The sequence below is a fragment of the Papilio machaon genome, chromosome 8 (assembly GCF_912999745.1).
Source record: "Papilio machaon chromosome 8, ilPapMach1.1, whole genome shotgun sequence".
Classification (NCBI taxonomy): Eukaryota; Metazoa; Arthropoda; class Insecta; order Lepidoptera; family Papilionidae; genus Papilio; species Papilio machaon.
This window is the reverse complement of record NC_059993.1, coordinates 7,771,437-7,791,352: the sequence shown is the minus strand read 5'-3', so window position 1 is coordinate 7,791,352 and position 19,916 is coordinate 7,771,437. Positions and strand designations below refer to the sequence as shown.

Sequence of the window (19,916 nt, the reverse complement as noted above, 5' to 3'; positions counted from 1 at the left end):
TCATGAGCTAAAATAAACACAGGAAAAGACAGTGTAATTAAAGTAGCGGATTAACTGAAGAACCATTTAAAAGTTATTAGCGACCACTGGCGGCGACCGTGAGGCCACTCCCTATAAAAGCGTAACAGTTGGATTGCGTACTTCGTCAGTTTTTGTAATCGGATTAGGCATTTTATAAACTGTACCTATCACCAAATGCAATCTAAATTGTTAACAATTCTTTGAAGCAAAGAAAGAATTACCAAATTTTAATAATATCTTTGGATGAAAACGGGACATTACTAACATAGACTAGCCGTAGCCATCTAATGAAATAACGGATTTATAATACACGTGCGGCTGTTCAAACAAAGGGCAAAACTTAAAAAAATTCTTGAACATTTTCATTGTAAAATAATTTCGTATAAATCTACTTGGCCTTTTGTGAAGTTGATATATATCTTCTTGTGAAGTTAAAGTACTTATAGGTAAAAAAAATTACATTCTGCTTTAGTAGCTAAGTAATTAAAAGAACTCGCTGTAATCGACCCATTGTTTTAATTTTAAAATTAATGAAGTGAACAACATGTTATCGCAGTATAAATATAGTTACGATTATAAATATTGTAATAAACAAGTGCAACGGTTATTACTCTGGAAAATCTTACTAATATTATAAACTAGCTTTTTCCCGCGACTCCGTCCGCGCAGAATAAAAAAAAAAAAAAGAAAACGGGGTAAAAATTATCCTATGTCCGTTTCCTGGTTCTAAGCTACCTGCCCACCAATTTTCAGTCAAATCGATTCAGCCGTTCTTGAGTTATAAATAGTGTAACTAACACGACTTTCTTTTATATATATAGATGCGAATGTTTACATGGATGCATGGATGTTATATATATATAGATAGAAGTAGATGCGAATATTTCCATGGATGCATGGATGGATATTTGTTTGAAAGTATCTCCGGAACGGCTTAACGGATGAGATGCTGTTGCGTTACAGCTTTCAAGGTACCAGCTGACAAACTTTCCACCGAGGTACAGCAAGCTGACATTAATTTTCATTCATAGTAGCATATAAACGATCACCAGGTAAATTTTTAGTTGAGAGGAAATCATTGAAAAAAAAAATTTTTTTTTTCATCTTCAAGGAGCCACCTGACGTATAATCCACCGTGTTATGGTCAGCTGACTATGTTTTTCTTTTAAAATACTACATAAACTATACTCTTATAAATTTTCAAATGAGATCAAGTGACTGAAAAAAAATTTTTTTTCCATGCGTGGGAGGCTGCCACTGCCCACCCCACCCACGGAGTCGCAGCTGACGGTCACCAGTATTCATAGTATAAGCCCCTTATGCATTTTACGAAGTTTCTATTGGGAGGGACTTGGTCGTGAAAATCTGTCGCTGGCTCCCGGACCATAAGGAGCACAGCGCAAAATCCGGAGGTGCCATGTTCGGTGGTTTTTTCGAGTTTGCTTTAAGCTTTTAGATTATTTTGGACATTTAGGTTCTGTTTCAATTATTATAATCATTGGGTGTATTTTTTCTTTCAAACCATGCATAAAGCAAAATGTGTAACTTGTGTCCAGTAAAATCATTCACCAGTGGGTTTATTCCCCTTTCACCCACCCTTCGAGTCGTTTCCGCAGCACTAGTGCCACGGCGGAACTCGTACTCGTAAATAATGCGATATTTTAAGTTTTCCATTTTGTAAAATGAGTGACGCAAACAGAAAAAAACAGAAGAAAAAAACAAATGAATGACGGTCATCGAACCACAAATACATGAGTCTATAGCTGTACAAATTTGAATTTGGAATTCCTTACCAAAGAGGAGAAATTCGTGATTAAAGTGGCCAGTACGAAAAACGCCAATTTCATATGTAAGGACCTAATACTATGATCTGAATGAAAATAAAAGATAGTGCTTTCCCAATATTTAAATACTCTACTAAAGGATAATATTGTGGCAGATTATGTGATGGTATTTTGAAAAAAAAAAAAATTACGGCAATAAAAACAATTTATATTAAAAAATATATATATCAGTCATTATCACTTTCAACAATATCTTTGTATTGTCTAATACGCTTTTCGGTTTCTACAATACTGTCTTTGAGATCCTTGTGAATTTCACCATATGCTTTTACAGATTGGTTTGTCTCTGTGAAAATGTTTTGCAATATTTGCAAATTAAGAATCCTGAAACAAAGATTATCATTAAGATTGTTTTATCTTTCATATTTTAAATTAAAAAAAGTAATTAACAGTTTTATCTCTAAGCAGTTAGTTAAAAATTGATTGAACATTAAATATTTCATATAACTATGGTTTATATTTTTCAAAATAACAAATCGATATCTATTTATATATAAAAGAAAGTCGTGTTAGTTACACTATTTATAACTCAAGAACGGCTGAATCGATTTGTCTGAAAATTGGTGGGCAGGTAGCTTAGAAGCAGGAAACGGACATAGTATAATTTTTACCCCGTTTTCTATTTTTTTATTCCGCGCGGACGGAGTCGCGGGTAAAAGCTAGTATTGATTATTTATTGAAGAGAGATTACATATATGCTACAATAGTATGACATATTATGTAGATATGAGTCTTTAAATATCTTGGTATCTCAGGATCCTCTACACGTTATGTTGCTATATGCTCGCCCTCACATCCCTGTACTTCCTCCACAGCAAAATTGTATTCTGCACAGTGATTTTTATGATGTTCCGAGCAGCCAGCAAAAATGACAATCTCTTTAACAAGAATATGACGTAACTTACTGAGATTTAAGATCAATTATCTTTGTTTTTAATGTGAGAAGTTCACTAGAGTTTTCACTGAACTTCAACACATCTTGCAGTCTATGATTGATCCAGTCCATCATCAGATCAGTCTTTTCATTCTCTTGTTCTTCTAACATAGATAATTTCTCATTTATACTCTCACGGAGTTCTTTAATTTGGTTTTTGTTGCTTGCTTGTGTATCCCTACTTTTCTTCAAATGTTCCAACTCGGCAGTAAATGTTGGTAATTTGCTTTGTATTTTGTGAATAATTGCTTGGTTCAGTTCCGACTGTTCATCAAATGTTAGCTCAGACGATGTTTGATGCAAAACTCCTGGAAATTACAAAGAATTCTTATGAATTGGAGTATTCAGAAATATTTTACTGAAAGTCTTAATGACTTCAACAAGTAAAACTCTACTATTCTATTTACTTATTTCCATTTTTTTTAAGATGCGGGGAAAATAAGCAGCCAAGTTATCATAAACGTCCATGTAGAAACGATGGAATTTCTGTTACTGTACAAAGGCACTTTTAACATTGTTTAAAACAAGATTTTAATAAATAACGTACTGACCCAAAACTGTTGATGTACTCTCATCTGCAGTACTTAATCTATGCAAGCTTCCATAATGTAATAATTCATTGTCTTCTATAATACTTGTTACCTTTTTGATAATTTTACTTGAAAGAGAACTTTTTTCCGAGCATAACTCTTTAATAATATCCATGAGTATACAATCTTGTTTTGTTTTAGTGTCTAAACTCATTATTTCTGGATTGTTAATGGAATCCATTTTAGAATACAATAAAAATAAAAAAGTTAAACTATTAGCAGAGAATTCAGTTAAAAAAAGATTTAAACCTTGTCTCAACTTTCCTTCAAAATTCAAATTTCATTCAAAATAACAACTTTCGCATGACAGTGACAGTTGTTATAGATGATAAATTAAAAATGAAATCTGTACTGGCTTTTGTCTATCTAGCTTCTTACCATTTGCTATTTTAACTTTGTATTATGTGCATTTTCAACTATCTTTAAACTCGAAGTTGGCGATATCATCGAAATAACAATTCATTAATAGAAGAAAATTTAAGTCGAAATATCGAAGAATCGGGTTTACATGAGATGAAAAAAAAATAATATGAAACTGCTTGACAAACTATAAATTTCAATTTTCGAACAGCAGGTTTTGATACTGCTAAATTAAATAGTAAACATAAAATTTTTGTCTCTTTCACACTTATGCGAAAAGGTGTTATCTGAAGGAGACATTGTAGTTAAAGTGTCGAAAATTGGGTAATTTTAAATGTCAAGCTTTAAACACCTTGCCTTACTTGTCAATTCGATATCACATTGTATTTGTATTGTACAGTTATTTTATAATGAAATAAGCAAATCGATGCAATTATGTGTAATATTGTGGTATAAGAAATTTTACTGAATTGAATAATGCAAGATGTCGTTATCAGATGGAATACAAAAGTCAATCGACATGGATATTACAGCCAATAATTCACAAAACTCAGAATCTCAAAAAGCGGGAGAGAATGGCGAAAAGAGTAAAAACAAAAGCGCGGGAGACCCACAACAAAGCAGTTGCTATTGGTACGAGATTTTTTTTAATTAAGAAGTTTAATGGTGTTGAGACCAAATACAAAATAAAAAATTAACTAACAGTAAAAAGAAAAAAACAGAGTATATCAGTTTTTATTCCTTAATACTTTACGATTCTTTTCTTTCTCGTATATGGATGATGATTAAAGTTAAAGTTTGTATAATAATATTTGTTTATTTGATCATTCCAGTGGCAAAGAGAGGAATTTAAATATAGTGGAGTTGCTATGTGCATCTTGTAATAGATGGTTCCACGAGTCCTGTATTGGATATCAACTGGGAAAGCTTGTTCCGTTCATGACAAACTACCTTTTCATCTGCAAGAATTGCTCACCAACAGGACTAGAGACATTTAAGAAGAACCAAGCACGTAAGTAGAGATTGGAAACCTTTTTTATAGCCAATTTGGAATATGAATATTTATCATGGTTGTCGGCTCTTATATGTCTCCACAGACACAATTTTTTCTTTAATAAAACTAATTATTAACTTTTCATAATGTTTTAGTTTATTTTAATATTATGGTATTGCTGTTTTATTGAATGAGATGTTAAACATGTAAGGATGGATATAAAGAGAAATCTATTCTGTCATCTAATGTATTAAGATTAATATCTTACATTATTATTTCTTGAATGTATAATGTTATTTAAATGTTATAAATAAAAAAGTATATTATATTTGTTCACAGCATTTCCGCAGATGTGTCTAACTGCTATTGCTAATCTGCAACAGGAAAGCTCTAAGGAGGGAAACAATAAAATGCTATTTAGCAAGGATAGAGAGATAATTCCATATATTGATCAGTACTGGGAGGCAATGACCACAATGCCACGAAGGTATACAAATAAAAATCAACCCCTCTCTTTTTACCTTGTAATAATGTGAATTTCAACTGTTGTAACATGTATCAGAACAATATTGCTATCTTTGTTTTTCACAATGAGAAAGAAAGTGATGGCAAGATTATAGTACATGAGTAACTACAGTAGAGACTTACTACTGCAACATTTGATATATGTTTCCACATCAATTGATAAACTAAGATCTTTTTGGTGCAGATTGGAAAATACAAACCTCTTTTGTAACATAATGCTACTAATTAATAATAATAAAAAAGGAAAAATAATATGTCAGTTGTCAAAACTTTTGCATAAAAAGATTTATTTTAAACTAGCTTTTACCCGCGACTCTGTCCGCGCGGAATAAAATTACAAAACGGGGTAAAAATTATTCTATGTCCGTTTCCTGGTTCTAAGCTACCTGACCACCCATTTTCAGTCAAATCGATTCAGCCGTTCTTGAGTTATAAATAGTATAACTAACACGACTTTCTTTTATATATATAGATTTTAATTGATTTAATTTCAATTAATGTATTCCTTGTTTCAGAGTGACTCAATCTTGGTACGCGACGGTACAACGAGCTCTGATCAAGGATATACAGATCCTGTTTACGTACGAAGAAGATCCAGTACAGGGACAGATGTTTGGCCTTTATAATACAGAATTGACTTCCATCAAGCCTAACTATGAAGCTATGATCAAACAGGGCCAGCTGAAAGTCACAGATATGGGTATTGCTACAGGTATGAGGATATATTCATTCTTAGAGTAAGTTTTTTATAAATTAACTAGTTGTCGCCCGCGACTCTGTCCGCGCGCAGTAACAAAAAACTAAATGGGGGGGGTATGAAAAATAGATGTCGGCCGATTCTCAGACCTACTCAATATGCTCATAAAATTTTATGAGAATCGGTCAAGCTGTTTTGGAGGAGTTCAAGTTCGAACCCCGTGACACGAGAATTTTATATATTAGACATAGTAAATAAACTGCACTTAGCCAATATGAGTGACTAAAGTCTAGCCACACTTGTTTCTTTTATATTAAGGTGAAAAATTGAACTAAATTTGTCAAAAATCGAATCTACCGCTGCCTATACGTATCCACAATTGCAGATGCGTTGCTTAACTGTAATCATCGGAGGAGGAGACGCATAGAAAGAAAATATTTTTCCCTCCTGTATGTCTTCTACTTATCGGGTTGTATGTCGAATTGCTTCCACTTCTTGCCTGTTTTCTATAAGATTGAGGTATTGTGATGAGCGAGCCGGCCCATTCGTGAACCCAACAAATATTGTTGTTGCTGGCTCTATCACTAGTAACAACACTTTTGGGTTGGCTTTAGCCTAGATGTAGTAAATAAAATTGTTGCTTAGATGTGAATATTTTACTAATATTATAAATGCGAATGTTTAAATGGATGGATGGATGTTTGTTAGACAGTATCTCCAGATAGATGTAGAACACAGTCTGGAAGAACATATAGGCTGCTAATTTAAATTTAATTAAAATTTGAAAATTTATAAAAATATATGCACCAAAAACCTTCGGTCCTCGTGTCGTTAGCGGCTGGTCAATAGACACGTGACAAGAATTACTAACTTAGCACGCTTTGATGTTTCATTTAGTACTTTTGTGAAATTAGGAAATTTTCAAACACTTTTTGCCCATTTTTCGATAGTTCTCATGATTCTAAAGCAATCAAAATTATTTACAATATTTTGTAATTGGGTGATAAAATTTTTACTAACTTGGTTACGTTTTGGGTCGTGTAGTGTCTAAAAATAATGAATGAGTGTAGAAGTATCGAAATGTAAAAAATAAATCTTACTAACTAATAAGTGATAAGCTTCCTTAACTAAACAAAATATTTACAAGGGATGTTAAACAAAAAAAATAATTAGAAACTATGTAAAAAAAATAGTGCTAATTATTTAAACAGATGGAGTTTTTTACAGATTGATATACATAATTATATATTATATAGAATTTATGCAAATATAAGAAAGTAAAACATAAAATTAATAATAATAATTTGATTCTGTTCCATTGATTAGTTGGATCAGAGATCCCCAAACTATTTTGAAGAAATGACCCCCTTTTTTCATAATGAACTATTATCTCAGACCCCTATGGCCAAATTACCTACTTTTAAGATCAATTATTATTATTATTTATTCTGACTTAAGTCAATAGAAGAAGACAGAGTGAGAAATATAAATGTTTTAAGTTCAATATCGACCCCAGGGGGTCGATATCGACCCCTTTGGGAATCCCTGATTTATATACATACATATAAATGTGTCTATGAAATAATATTAGGCGATCTGCTACTTCTTTGCCTTCTTATATAAAAAGGAGTGAATTTTACAGATCATTAAAATATATTTAATGTTACGATTAATGTGCAAAAAATAATTTAGAATAAATTTTCCTTGTTTTAATGTTTATTAGAACGAGACTTGCGAGCTTGTTCTAAAATTAAATAAGATAATGTTCATTGTATTTATTACGTTGTTTTATACATTTAACCGTGGAGTATCACTGCCGTAACACTTTAAAAAAATGTCGTTAACAAAACAATTTTTTGTAAGTATAATGGCAGTGTAAGCCCACGGTTAATAAACTGTAGTGATTGGAAACTCAACTAAAATGATGACCTGCAGATCAGCTCACGATTCGCATAATGTGAATCGGATCAGCTCAATTTGTATCTGTCAGTTAATAATTACGTTTCGAGCTGCGAACTGCGATTCACCACGCAGCTTGCGGCTCGTCATAGTGTATCGCTATAAGCCATGAGTTGCCAATTTAGTTTTTGAGCCTCAGCTCAACTCTTCTATGTGACTCGAAATTTTGAACCGGTTCAAAACTAATTCATACACGTCTAATAAGCTCTAAGATTTTGATGTGTTCGCTTTATCAAATGAGTTTCAATTTCCTGTTACATTAATATTGAAAAATTTTATTTCTTAATAAAAACTCTAAGAACTCTTTTTAAAAATTAGTAAGTATTGTAGAAGTTTGGCAGAATATTCAAACTTTTATTTTAATATATATTAGATTGATTTGCGTACGTTTTTTTTGTATACAGACTGCCATTTAGTACATAACTGGTTTGATGAACCAGTTGTGAATTATGATAAAGTAGAAACACGATGAGTGGCGTAGTGCGACCTGGGTTATTGCTCTGACCCAATTTTAGAGTGAGTTCGCCGCATAAGGTCTTACTTTATCTAGGTTATAAGAAAGCTATGCAAATCATTAAACTAAACTTATTTGTCTGTTTACTAAGATTTTTTTAGTAAATCTTTATAAATTACTTTTTTGTCAATTGTAATTTGCAGTTATTATCACAAATAACTAATAATTAACAAATGCGGATGCATTAAATCAGGACCTTTGAATTGTAATTCGATAATTAAAAATGACCAGTAAATAAGTTCTTATGCATAATCGAACTTACGTAATCTAAGTACAGTTATAACTTAACACGTAGTTGCCTCTGTCAGATTTAAGTTACTTATATACATTTTTGACTAACACGTCTATCAGACGCATAGTAAAAATTGGTTATTGTAATACTGCCCAATTTCAGTTTGATCTGTATACAATTTAGTTCATCTGTGAGATTAAGAATTCTACCAAGTGAATTCGCGCACGTTTTGAATAGTCTATTTTTAACATCAGTAGGTAAATAGCGAGCTGTTGACGCGGACAATATCGATTGCTCTGCACACTGCATGTAATTCTTACGACCATAAATTAAAGAGGATAGGCGCATTCAAAAGATTATTGGTTTCAATCTATTTGAAAGGGATTTAACGAAATCTTAAATGTTAATATTGAAAACAAAGTCGTAATAGCGACCTTTTTCTTTTTAATTGGTCGATTGGTTGAAAATTTTTACATAGTGAGAGAACCGATACGATTGTCTAAAAATAATTTCGTCATGCTTTACTTTTTTAAATATATTCATATCTTAATAAAATGTTTGTCTGTTCGCGGAAAGGGAATATTTGACGTCGCACTCAAGATTTGTTATATAACGTAGTCAAAGAATGCAAGGAGGTTGTAATGTGGAGAGGAGTGCGGCATAGCCAGTAGCGGAACGTTAGTGCCCCACATAAAACACTAGAGCAGTCGCGTATTGAATAAATGACATTGTCCCTCGCTGCTGTGTTTGTAAACAGTCACCGCGACGCACACGCGCGCCTTACTTGCTGCCCGGCGACCACACAGCCGCGTTGCCTCTGCGATTTCTCCATCGATTATTACCATATACAACCTTGAACTTCATGGCTGGTGAGTTTTTTTTAATCCACACGTCCCACTTGTTTACATCTTTACCGGCCAGTGTTGTTAGCAAGGAGGTGTTAAGCCGATAATAATAAATTAATTTTAAATTCGGAGTTCGGGAAGTCGCGTCCTTATCTTATCGCGTCTCCACATACACTAGCTCTATCGTGTGTCGGTCAATGAATTTCGGAGAACGCTTCAATTCGACATGGACTGTAAGTGTTTTACGATATATTTGATATTATCTTTACATTGTTTAGTTTTTTGAAGATTTAATTAACGACTGCCAGTTATTTGTCTTGTAAAATTTTGTTTTATTTTGAAACTTGTAACGAATCTGTGTGTATTTATTTTTGTTGCACATGGCGCATCTAATTGCGTCACATTTTTATTGGTTAGTGAAAAATATGACCTGATTAATATTACCTTACGATAGAGGATTTGCGTCTCGAGAAAGTTTTTTTAATCGGACAAGCGACAATAAAAATGTACTGAGATACGAAGAACTTTGTTGGTAAAGTGTGCGATCATTTAAAGTATTACATATCAACCAGTTTTCTGTCACAAGGTTACGTATACAAGAATACAAATACGTACATGGATGCAAACTGTTTGTGCAAAATGTTCATTGTCTCTATCTGTACTTGAGAGACAAGGGTGTGAAAGTATTCGTTATATTTGATGTTACATTTATTAAGAGTTAAGAAAGCAATATGCTAAATGTTTCTATAAGTTTAAGTTGTCTTGATTACATAATCGTAGTATTGATTTTTTATAATGGCCTATTTATAGTACTGCCTGGAACTTGTTTGTGCATGTGAGGGTCGTATTTTCCCCTATTATAATGATTGTAAGTATCACAAACTGCGCGAAGTATCCACGCTGTCTATTACTCACTATAATGATTGATAATTCTCTTGTCGATTAATGAAATCGCGAAATTAACCTATAATTCAAAATTAAATGCCTTCTTGTTTGATCCCATTAGAGGTATAACACGTCCATTCCTTGGCGCTCCCCCAGGTTCTGGCGCCCGGGCGCCCTTAAGGTCCGGCGCCCAGGCGCCCCGCGCCCCCTGCAATCCCGGGTTAACACGGCCCTAATTTTAACGTAATAGCATAAATAAACAGGCAGTTGTAAAGTCGTTTGTAACACTAGATGTATAAAAATTTTCATTAATTAAATGAAACTAGGTACCTCAACCTGCTTTGAACACATTTAACCTTTCCTCAATTTTCTGTCAATTCTACTCGAGTGGCATATGTGGTGGCACATATGTATGCTCTGTTTTTTTTAAAATTATAATTATGGAGACAATATATGTCACAATTCAAGTGTCACTATAGTCGATACCCACAGTAACAGAAGATTCGATGCGTCTTACTAGTATTATAAATGCGAATGCTTGGATGAATGCATGGATGTTTGTTAGAAGGTATCATTAGAACTGCTCAACGAATCTCGCTAATTTCGTATAGATGTAAAACATGGTCAGGAAGGACACATATCCCACTAAATAAGTTTGTTTTATTTTTGTCCGGATGGAGTCGCGGGCGACAGCTAGTCGTATATAAAATTAATGTACTTCAGATAAAAGTGTCGCCAATTAGAACATTATTTATATCATTATGTGATTAAGGCATCGTTACGTATAAAAAGGCTTAGGCTGGGTTTCCACTGTACACATTTGTATGTCAAAAAATAAAAAATAAAACACAAAAGTTTTATGGCAAGTATTTCACGGTTTACCAAAGTTAATTACATCTGAAACTTTACACACTTCAGACTTAGGAATTAGTTATTATTAACGTAAAATTCACTTAGAACATTAACTTTGGGAGATCAGTTAAGACGATAAACTTTTATTTATTTACTACTAGCTGTCGCCAGCGAATCTGTCCGCGCGGAATTAAAAAAAAACAAGAAAGTAGCCTATGTGTTCTTCCAGACTATGATCTACATCAATGTCAAATTTCATCGAGATCCTTTCAGCCGTTCTGTAGATACCTTCAAACAAACATCCATCCATCCATCTAAACTTTCGCATATATATTAGTAAGATTAGTAAGATAAGCTGCGAAAATACATCATGTTCATCTATTAATTGCGATGTCTATACATCGCAATTTATTCATTGTATGGATTTATGTGTATTGATATGGTAAGGGTTGGAAGTGCGTATGTAAGCTAGGCGCGGTCACATTTTTAACAGCAATGAACCAAAAGTATTGATTTTCTTGACACGTGCCGCTCTAAATTAGGACACTAACCGTTGGTTACTGAGATTAATTTCTCATTAAAACATGTCGTCGATACCCACGGTAATACATATCGTGGTACAACGTCACTTATTAATAAACGTTTTATATTATCATTTAAAAAAATAAAAACCTGAATCGTTGGCATGTATTCATAATCTACAATATGAATCGGACCGCTGTAATAAACTCTGAAAACAGTTTTCATTCGTGCATACCACGTCGGAAATGTAGCCATTGTTTTTATAAATAAAGCACTCGGTTTGTTCATAATGTTTTTTTTGCTAGAAAAATGTTTATAAATAGAAAAAAAATGGATTAACAGACGTTGCTGTGAATGTTGTTATTCTATTAGTATTTATCAATCATCTTTACATGTTTCACGATTAAGAAAATATTTGTACAAATTCCTGAGTAACACAAGACAGAATTCTAGCTGATTCTAGTTGCACTCAGGCAGTTAAAGTTACTAGTGTCTAGTTTTTGTTGAAACAATTATTAAACTGATCCATACCATTAGAAATTCAATAAGAATTCACTTCAAAAGTACACCTGTTACAGTACCACTTGCCGGTAACGTGAAGGGTCGCCAGGGGAAGCGACGGCCCGCTGTGGGGGGGTTGGAGACGGGTGCTCCTGTAGGTAAGAAGGGCCGTGCGAGCGATCTGAGCGCCCTCAAACTGCCCAGCCACGGCTATCCCACCGAGCATCCCTTTAACAAGGACGGCTACCGGTACATCCTCGCTGAACCCGACCCCCAAGCGCCGTTTAGACAGGTGTGTGGATTTTATTTTGTAAGCCGTTTTTGTATGTGTTCATTTCAGCTTCAGCTGTTCTCCATATTACTGCTCTAGTTTGTAACTATTTATGTCACGCAGTATACTGTAACAACTTTCACATCGTCAGCCTTAACACACTCTTTTGTCTCATGGTACAGCTTGATTTGCTGTCATATTTTAGTTCCTGGCACTACTTTGTAATACCAACACTCTTAATCTAATCAACAGTTTTATTGATGCTTTACTTTTACCAATAAAGAAGTCAACTAACAAATATAGGTGATAGAATAGAAAGAGAACGAGGTTTGTGCGTGTTGTTTTGTATGTATGCGTGTGTGTCAGGAATTTGACGAGAACAACGAGTGGAGCGGCAAGCCGATCCCGGGCTGGCTGTACCGCGCGCTGTGCCCGGGCGCGGTGCTGCTGGCGCTGCACGACCGAGCGCCGCAGCTGCGCCTCTCCGAGGACCGCCTGGCTGTCACAGGAGACAAGGGATACTGTATGGTGCGCGCCACCCATGGTATGTATGTGTTACAGCACCTCGACGAAAACGGTTGGAACAGCAAAACGAACGAAAGGAAATTTAAGAATGATCGACCTTTGTGTAGGTGTGTCAAGGGGGGCGTGGTACTGGGAGGCGGTGGTGGAGGAGCTGCCTGAAGGTGCGGCGGCGCGGCTGGGCTGGGGACGCCGCTACGCCAACCTGCAGGCGCCGCTCGGTTACGATAAGTTTGGCTACTCGTGGCGCAGCCGCAAGGGAACCAGGTACATACATACCACAGACAAAACTAACAATAAAAAAAAGAAAAGGTCATCTGAGGTATACTGTCTATGACATTGTGGGCAAGACTACTAATGAAATTCCTTGTTAAACATTTTGTCAAAAAAGGAAAAAATTTGAAATTTCACATAACACAACTAACACCGTAAATTAGTGAAAAGCGAACATTCATTAATCTTCAAGTTTTATTTATTACTAGCCTTTTCCCGTGACTTTATCTGCACAGTATTAAAATAAGTATCTCATGTATTACTGGAGACTGTGCCCTATATCTGTGCCAAATTCCAATAAGATGTGTTAAACAGTTGCAGAATTATCGAGTTAATATGTTAATCAAACGTATCCTACGAGAATCGGACACATTTCCGGGATCACAGATAGCCTATGTGTTCTTCCAGACTTTATTTTACTTCTATATCAACTTTCAACAAGATCCCTGAAGCCATTCTGAAGACATCTTCTAACAAACATACATCCATCCATCTGCAAAATAGATATATAGAAATGCTGCAGTATTGTTGGCGAACATCGTATAATATTGTATTGCAGGTTCCACGAGTCGCGCGGCAAACATTACAGCGCTGGGTACGGGGAAGGTGACACCCTGGGCTTCCTCGTAGTGCTGCCTGACAGTGCCGCCATCAGACACACGCCCAACACTTACAAGGATAGGGTCCGTATTTTGTTTCTTTTTTTTATATCATAAGCTCAAACAAGCAACATGCCACGTGAATTCGCCGAAATGGCGAAGTCACCGCTGCCATATTGGCAATTGCAGTTGCGTTGCCTATCTTTAATTGAGCACAGATAAAGCTTTCCCTTTCCTATGCAGCTTCTCCATCAAAGCCACTCCCTTTCACATAATTTCTCTATAAGAAAATAGTGGGAAGGGAAAGGGGACATAGAATGTAAAATTTGTTGTTTGTAAAGTCGGTTTACGGATGATAATTTTAGAAAACATTATGATGCATCACAAGCCAAAAACTTAGGGCGATCGTGTCTCTATCACTTGTAACTTGCTCTCGCTTGTACACTCGGCTCAGGCAACGAGTCATGCATTTTCACGTCAATAAATAAAATAGTAAAAATATTAAAAGAAACATCTAATTAATTAAGAAACGGCTTAACTCACGTTTGATCGTCCGGTGACGGCACCGACTAGTTTCGGACCCATCGGGGGTCCATCTTCAGGGCGAGTGTTTAATCCGAAGACTTCGCGGTCGCGTCGCGTCTCGCACTGAAGATGGACCCCCGATGGGTCCGAAACTAGTCGGTGCCGTCACCGGACGATCAAACGTGAGTTAAGCCGTTTCTTAATTAATTATGATGTCTCACGAAAGTTTAAACAATTTAATAAGAAACATCTAAATTCCACAGCCTTTAGTGAAATTCAAAAGTCATTTATACTACGAAGATAAAGACAACATTCAAGAGTCTCTCAACAATTTAAAACCATTGTCGGGTAGTCGCATATTATTCTTCAAGAATGGTGAATGTCAGGGCGAGGCGTTCACAGATATCTACCAAGGATGCTACTACCCCACGGTATCATTGCACAAGAATATCACCGTCAGCGTCAACTTTGGACCCAACTTCAAGTTTCCACCTGCTACTGAATATAATTATAGACCGGTAAGTGTATTTTATTAAATTAAATATCATTTAATACATCAGTTGAGAGGACATATTGATTATTGACTCAAATAATAGATCACCGATGAATGAATGCAGTATAAATGATAATAGAAGATTGGTTTTTTACAATTGAATGTATATTCTCGATTATTCCATTTTTTTATCATTAAGAACATAATTTAAAGCATTTAAATTTAGTTATATTGAGTTCCCCTCAAAAATAATGAAGCAATATAAAAATTTCGTTTTTTCCAGATGTCAGAGAAAGCTGAGGAAGCGATATGCGAGCAAACAATGGCGGATTTACTTTATTTGACTGAGAACGAGGGAAAACTGCGCCTCGATAACTTCAACCTCTGATACTAAGCACACCGCGTGACGGTGTGACTGCGGCTGTGTAGTGTGTTGTGACTGTGACCCTTGGCAATGAACTACTGTTACGTTGAACTGGGATCCAAGGCAATGAATCACTGATATGTTGAACTGTGACCAGTGGTAATGGAACAGTGATGAGTTGAACTGTGACCAGTGGCAATGCATGAGTGATGAGTTGAACTGTGACCAGTGGTAATGGATCAGTGATGAGTTGAACTGTGGCCAGTGGCAATGGGTCAGTGATGAATTGAACTGTGACCAGTGGCAATGCATGAGTGATGAGTTGAACTGTGACCAGTGGTAATGGATCAGTGATGAGTTGAACTGTGACCAGTGGCAATGGGTCAGTGATGAATTGAACTGTGACCAGTGGCAATGCATGAGTGATGAATTGAACTGTGACCAGTGGCAATGCATCAGTGATGAGTTGAACTGTGACCAGTGGCAATGCATCAGTGATGAGTTGAACTGTGACCAGTGGCAATGCATCAGTGGTGAGTTAAACTGGGATCCATTGCAATTAATCACAGATATGGTGAACTTTGATCTGCAATCAGTGTTGATTTGTGACCAGTGTAAAGCTGCGATTGTGTAAAAATGTTAGACTATAAATTCATTGTGTAACAATACACATAGGTAGCTATTATGGAAAATTTTCGTTTTCCCGGTGTGGTATAAATTGAAAATGTTTTTTTTTTTCAGGTCCAAATATTGACTGTTTTATATAAGCTAATTTTTGTCACATTTGTGACCAAAACCTTACAATGCAATCTCAGTCTATGCAGTATTGTTGAAAATGTAAGATTATAAATCTAAAATGCAATATCATATTTATATTTAAGTAAAAATATTAATGTCAAGTTTAAAATGTACTTGTGTACAAATAGAAATTAACAAAGCCTTTTTTCATTATATTCATTTAAAAGTTTTAAATAAAAGTGTTTTTGAAAGATAGACTGCAATTTGTCTCAACTCAACTCAACTCAAAATCTCAACAGTCTGCTACATTATTACTGGAAAATATTGCGAAAGGCATACAAGATAATGTATAATGTATTAGTGTTTAAACTTGTGTTAAACATAAATCTCGATTATATAGTTAGTTGATTGAGAAAATTATCTGTAAAAATTGAAAAATCATGTATGCAATGTGTATAAAGTGAAAAATAAATGTTTCAAAGTTTACTTGTTTTTTTTTATTATTTTTTTTTACTAGCTGTCTCGCGCGGAATAAAAAACACTAAATAAGTAGGTTATGTGTTCCTCCAGACTATGTTCTACATCTGTGCTAAATTTCATTAAGATCCGTTGAGCCATTCCGGAGACACTTTCTATCAAACATCAGTTCTTTCCTTCATTCATATACAAAACTTTTATTCTTACTTTAACCTTGATTAGAAACAAATTCAATCCGTCCGAAAAGTTCTACCAATTTTGGGAATGGATTGAATTTTTAAAACTACACCATATTTGAAAATGTTTGAAGGCTATCTCGATCAGATTTGATTAAAAAATTTAATAAATAAAAGTGTTGATCTGGAAATAAGCTGAAGTAATTATAATAATTATAGTAACAGTGGTAGATGTCAACACACAGCTGATGCATCGGCAATAGCCTGGTACAATACCACATAAGGCAGGAGTCAAGTCGATCCAATTCCCTGTTTCATCTGATGAGTGCGTGCCAGAGGCTTAATTTTAGTCTCCTATTCTTATTAGGTAAGGATGAAAAGGGGAAGTGGATTTGACAGTGAAGGGCATACCCTTCTCTGTCAAATCCACTTTCCCTTAGGATATATATATTATAATAGGAGGGGAAACATTATTTCTGTGAATCTCCTCCGTCGGTTAAAGGTAGGCAATGCATCTGCAATGCGGATATCTATGGACAGCGGTCTTTTAGCTATTTTAACAAACCCAGGTAGCTGTTTGTTTGGCATTTAATAATATAAATAAATGCAATGAAATCTTTTAAATTAAATTTACTTACATTAAAACTACATTTATATACGAAAATAACTATAAAAAAATAGGTTTTCTATTGTATTCTGTTTCTAATGTCATAAAACAGGAACTAAATTTTCCAACAAATGTTTCCAACTATAGAAACTAAATAGAACTATATATAGAAACTATAGAAATAAGGTATTTAGTTGGCATTATGACAATATTATCTTTACAAGCAGTTCTGACCACCATCACCAAGCTTTATGATTAGATTTTTTGTTTGAAAATTTAGAAACATTGTATACCATTTTTTATGTCTATTAACTTCCATATGATTAAGGTATACTGTAGTTTATTTTCCAAAACCTCCTCTGCAGCTGGGGCTACTTTCAATAATTTTTTCACTCTCATCCCATTGTTTTGTTGTTTTTGCTACAATAGACAATGCATGGACTCCATTCTGCAATTCTTCTTTTAATATATCATTCACTAGGCGATGTCTCTGAAATCCATGAATTTTTGTTATAATTTTTTTACATCACAAATATGATAAAACAAACACGAAATAGCACGCATGTTCAAAGAGAGAGAGCGGGAGTAAGTTCTCTGATTATAAAAAAAAAACTAACTAGCTAGGGTGACGCAGTGACCCAAAGTGGGCCTTGGCCTCCGACAACAAAAGTCTCCACTTTCTCCGATCCCGACCCAGTCTCGGACCTGTAGGTCCCGAAGATCCCTATCTACCTCATCCATCCAGCGATATCTGGGACGGCCAACTGGACGCCGACCACTCCGATTATATCTCCAATTATACACATTTTATTTGTACAAAATTTTAATATGAATATTTTCATATTCTTAACATCTACAAATAAGTTTATTTCCACATAATTAAACAACAAATAAATGTTACCAATTTGAATAACATTACTTATTTAATTAAGATAACATACACTTCTTCACTTACCTTGATCAAAGCAAGTCCATCGAATTTATCAGAGACCACAACAACTTTGAAATGGGTTTCTGCACCTTTGGGTACATTATGCATGTAAGATTCATTTATCACATCCAAATGAGTAGCTTCTAATGCAGTCTGCAGTTTGTTGCGAATTGAATTTGCCACCACACCACTTTCTGAGCTCATGTTAACTAGATGTATTTTTCCTGGAAAGATAACTTTTAGATTCTATCTTATCTTCACTTTCATTTAATTCAATCTTAATACAACATATCACATGCGATACAAATTTAGATATAAAGGGATTTGAGGTATAACGGTAAACCAAGTAACGTGTAAGGTTTCATCGCGAATTAACAGCATTATAGACAGCTGTATCGAAGATTGTGTGTTCATATACGAACAACATGTCACACTAGCACACAATTATTGTTGTAAAGTTTTATAATTATTGGGTTTTGGGTCGATACTAAGGGTTCACATTATTTCTAAGAATAAAATTATATTACCCAAGTGGAAGCTACTACTTCTAAGCCGCCGAAGAGCAATCATAAGTTACAATATTTTTTAACTCTTTACGGTATGTTTAGATATTTTAAATTAGTCTGTTATAAATATTACAATTGTAACCAAATTTCCTTTTGTTTTCGTTTTGGCAATTTTGAAGATGTCACTCTGTCACTGTCAGTGTCATCATCAGCTGTTTTAAGAAATCATTCAAAGAGTACAAACTTCTGCTAAAATTATACGCTCTTTGATTAATCCAAGTTAGTAGAAAAAGAAACCATAATTTCTTTCATTACTTATGTAGATATTATCTAAAATCCCTACTTTGCTAGGAAAAAAACCTATCTAGTTTATGATTTATGAGTTGTTATATGGTCAGACAATTGGATTGGACACCACCGGTCTCGGATAGCTCTATATTTTGTATTTCTTTCCCCGCCAAAGATATTGTTTTTTAAAGTTTGATGTTTTTTTTACTTTTATTAAATAAATTAGTGTAAGATTTAAAAATTAATTACATCGACCATAACACTAAATTCAAATCTTTAACCTGGTTTATTAGGTCCCAAAAGATGAAAAGCTTTTTAGTAATCTTGCTACTAAGGACAGTAATTTTAGCAATTTTCTTATTAGGAAACTTACGTAGGTATCCGGTAATCTATAACGGCTACTGTTGAATAGTTCATATAGAGCTGGGAAGTAACAGGAGGGGAATAGGGTATTCCAATTTTTTTCGTATTCCCTTATGAGGTCTAAGGGTACGTAGGTACGGCCCTTACCTTATACCATCCCCTTAAAAAGCTTGTACAATATCTCTTGATAGTTGCATCCAGTGAACCGTTTGCTTATGTCTGTAATTGCTAAAATGTAAACAAATATAAAATTGTAATACTGGTTGTTTCAGTTTATCCTATAATAATTTAAATTGTTCTACTTTCACAGAGTGCGCTATTATCTGTACTGTTATTATGTCCTTGTGCAATTTTAATTACAATATGGTATTAATATGCGACCGTTATGCAGATATCGTTGCGTTTATTGTTACAGTACTATCTATGCCTTTTAAAAATAATCGTATTAACATGTTCGTATACCGTTTTAAGTTGAAACATTTTTATACTAAAACATTGTCGTTTGTGC

At 34.5% G+C, this 19,916-nt stretch overlaps 3 protein-coding genes across 5 annotated transcripts; 1 reads left to right on the top strand and 2 right to left on the bottom strand.

Moving 5' to 3' along the window:
* Nucleotides 1-2,032: 2,032 nt before the first annotated feature.
* Nucleotides 2,033-3,603, bottom strand: LOC106720088. Its single transcript, XM_045679092.1, has 3 exons — nt 3,351-3,603; nt 2,771-3,107; nt 2,033-2,189 (listed from the first exon to the last, which is right to left on the bottom strand). The coding sequence occupies exons 1-3, from the start codon at nt 3,568-3,570 to the stop codon at nt 2,033-2,035; spliced, it is 714 nt and encodes a 237-aa protein (XP_045535048.1). The 5' UTR covers nt 3,571-3,603.
* Nucleotides 3,604-4,118: 515 nt separating this feature from the next.
* On the top strand, nt 4,119-15,577 carry LOC106720090 (set1/Ash2 histone methyltransferase complex subunit ASH2). Of its 3 annotated transcripts, XM_045678852.1 has the most exons (10): nt 4,119-4,382; nt 4,583-4,761; nt 5,083-5,230; nt 5,784-5,980; nt 12,353-12,567; nt 12,913-13,090; nt 13,179-13,335; nt 13,901-14,024; nt 14,729-14,983; nt 15,242-15,577. In XM_045678852.1, exons 1-10 carry the CDS (start codon nt 4,234-4,236, stop codon nt 15,344-15,346), a joined length of 1,707 nt encoding a protein of 568 aa, XP_045534808.1. In that variant the 5' UTR covers nt 4,119-4,233; the 3' UTR covers nt 15,347-15,577. The 3 variants fall into 3 exon arrangements, with proteins under 3 accessions (XP_045534808.1, XP_045534809.1, XP_045534810.1); XM_045678853.1 differs by lacking the exons at nt 4,119-4,382; nt 4,583-4,761; nt 5,083-5,230; nt 5,784-5,980 and adding an exon at nt 9,227-9,539; XM_045678854.1 differs by lacking the exons at nt 4,119-4,382; nt 4,583-4,761; nt 5,083-5,230; nt 5,784-5,980 and adding an exon at nt 9,569-9,748.
* Nucleotides 15,578-17,503: 1,926 nt separating this feature from the next.
* Nucleotides 17,504-18,936, bottom strand: LOC106720281 (putative bolA-like protein K11H12.1). Its single transcript, XM_045679015.1, has 3 exons — nt 18,779-18,936; nt 18,276-18,475; nt 17,504-17,810 (listed from the first exon to the last, which is right to left on the bottom strand). The coding sequence occupies exons 1-3, from the start codon at nt 18,819-18,821 to the stop codon at nt 17,661-17,663; spliced, it is 393 nt and encodes a 130-aa protein (XP_045534971.1). The 5' UTR covers nt 18,822-18,936; the 3' UTR covers nt 17,504-17,660.
* Between the last annotated feature and the right edge of the window lie 980 nt (nt 18,937-19,916).

Bases quoted from the DNA above. Each gene is read 5' to 3' on its own strand.
- LOC106720088 (XM_045679092.1), bottom strand. From the start codon at position 3,570: ATGGATTCCATTAACAATCCAGAAATAATGAGTTTAGACACTAAAACA. The intron at 3,108-3,350 runs GTCAGTACGTTA...TGTAATTTCCAG, and splicing joins GAGTACATCAACAGTTTTGG to GAGTTTTGCATCAAACATCG. The intron at 2,190-2,770 runs GTAAGTTACGTC...TCTTTGTTTCAG, and splicing joins ATAATTGATCTTAAATCTCA to GATTCTTAATTTGCAAATAT.
- LOC106720090 (XM_045678852.1), top strand. From the start codon at position 4,234: ATGTCGTTATCAGATGGAATACAAAAGTCAATCGACATGGATATTACA. The intron at 4,762-5,082 runs GTAAGTAGAGAT...ATTTGTTCACAG, and splicing joins ATTTAAGAAGAACCAAGCAC to CATTTCCGCAGATGTGTCTA. The intron at 5,981-12,352 runs GTATGAGGATAT...CACCTGTTACAG, and splicing joins AGATATGGGTATTGCTACAG to TACCACTTGCCGGTAACGTG.
- LOC106720281 (XM_045679015.1), bottom strand. From the start codon at position 18,821: ATGATTGCTCTTCGGCGGCTTAGAAGTAGTAGCTTCCACTTGG. The intron at 18,476-18,778 runs GTAATATAATTT...TTATCTTTCCAG, and splicing joins AAGTAGTAGCTTCCACTTGG to GAAAAATACATCTAGTTAAC. The intron at 17,811-18,275 runs GTAAGTGAAGAA...CATGGATTTCAG, and splicing joins ATGGACTTGCTTTGATCAAG to AGACATCGCCTAGTGAATGA.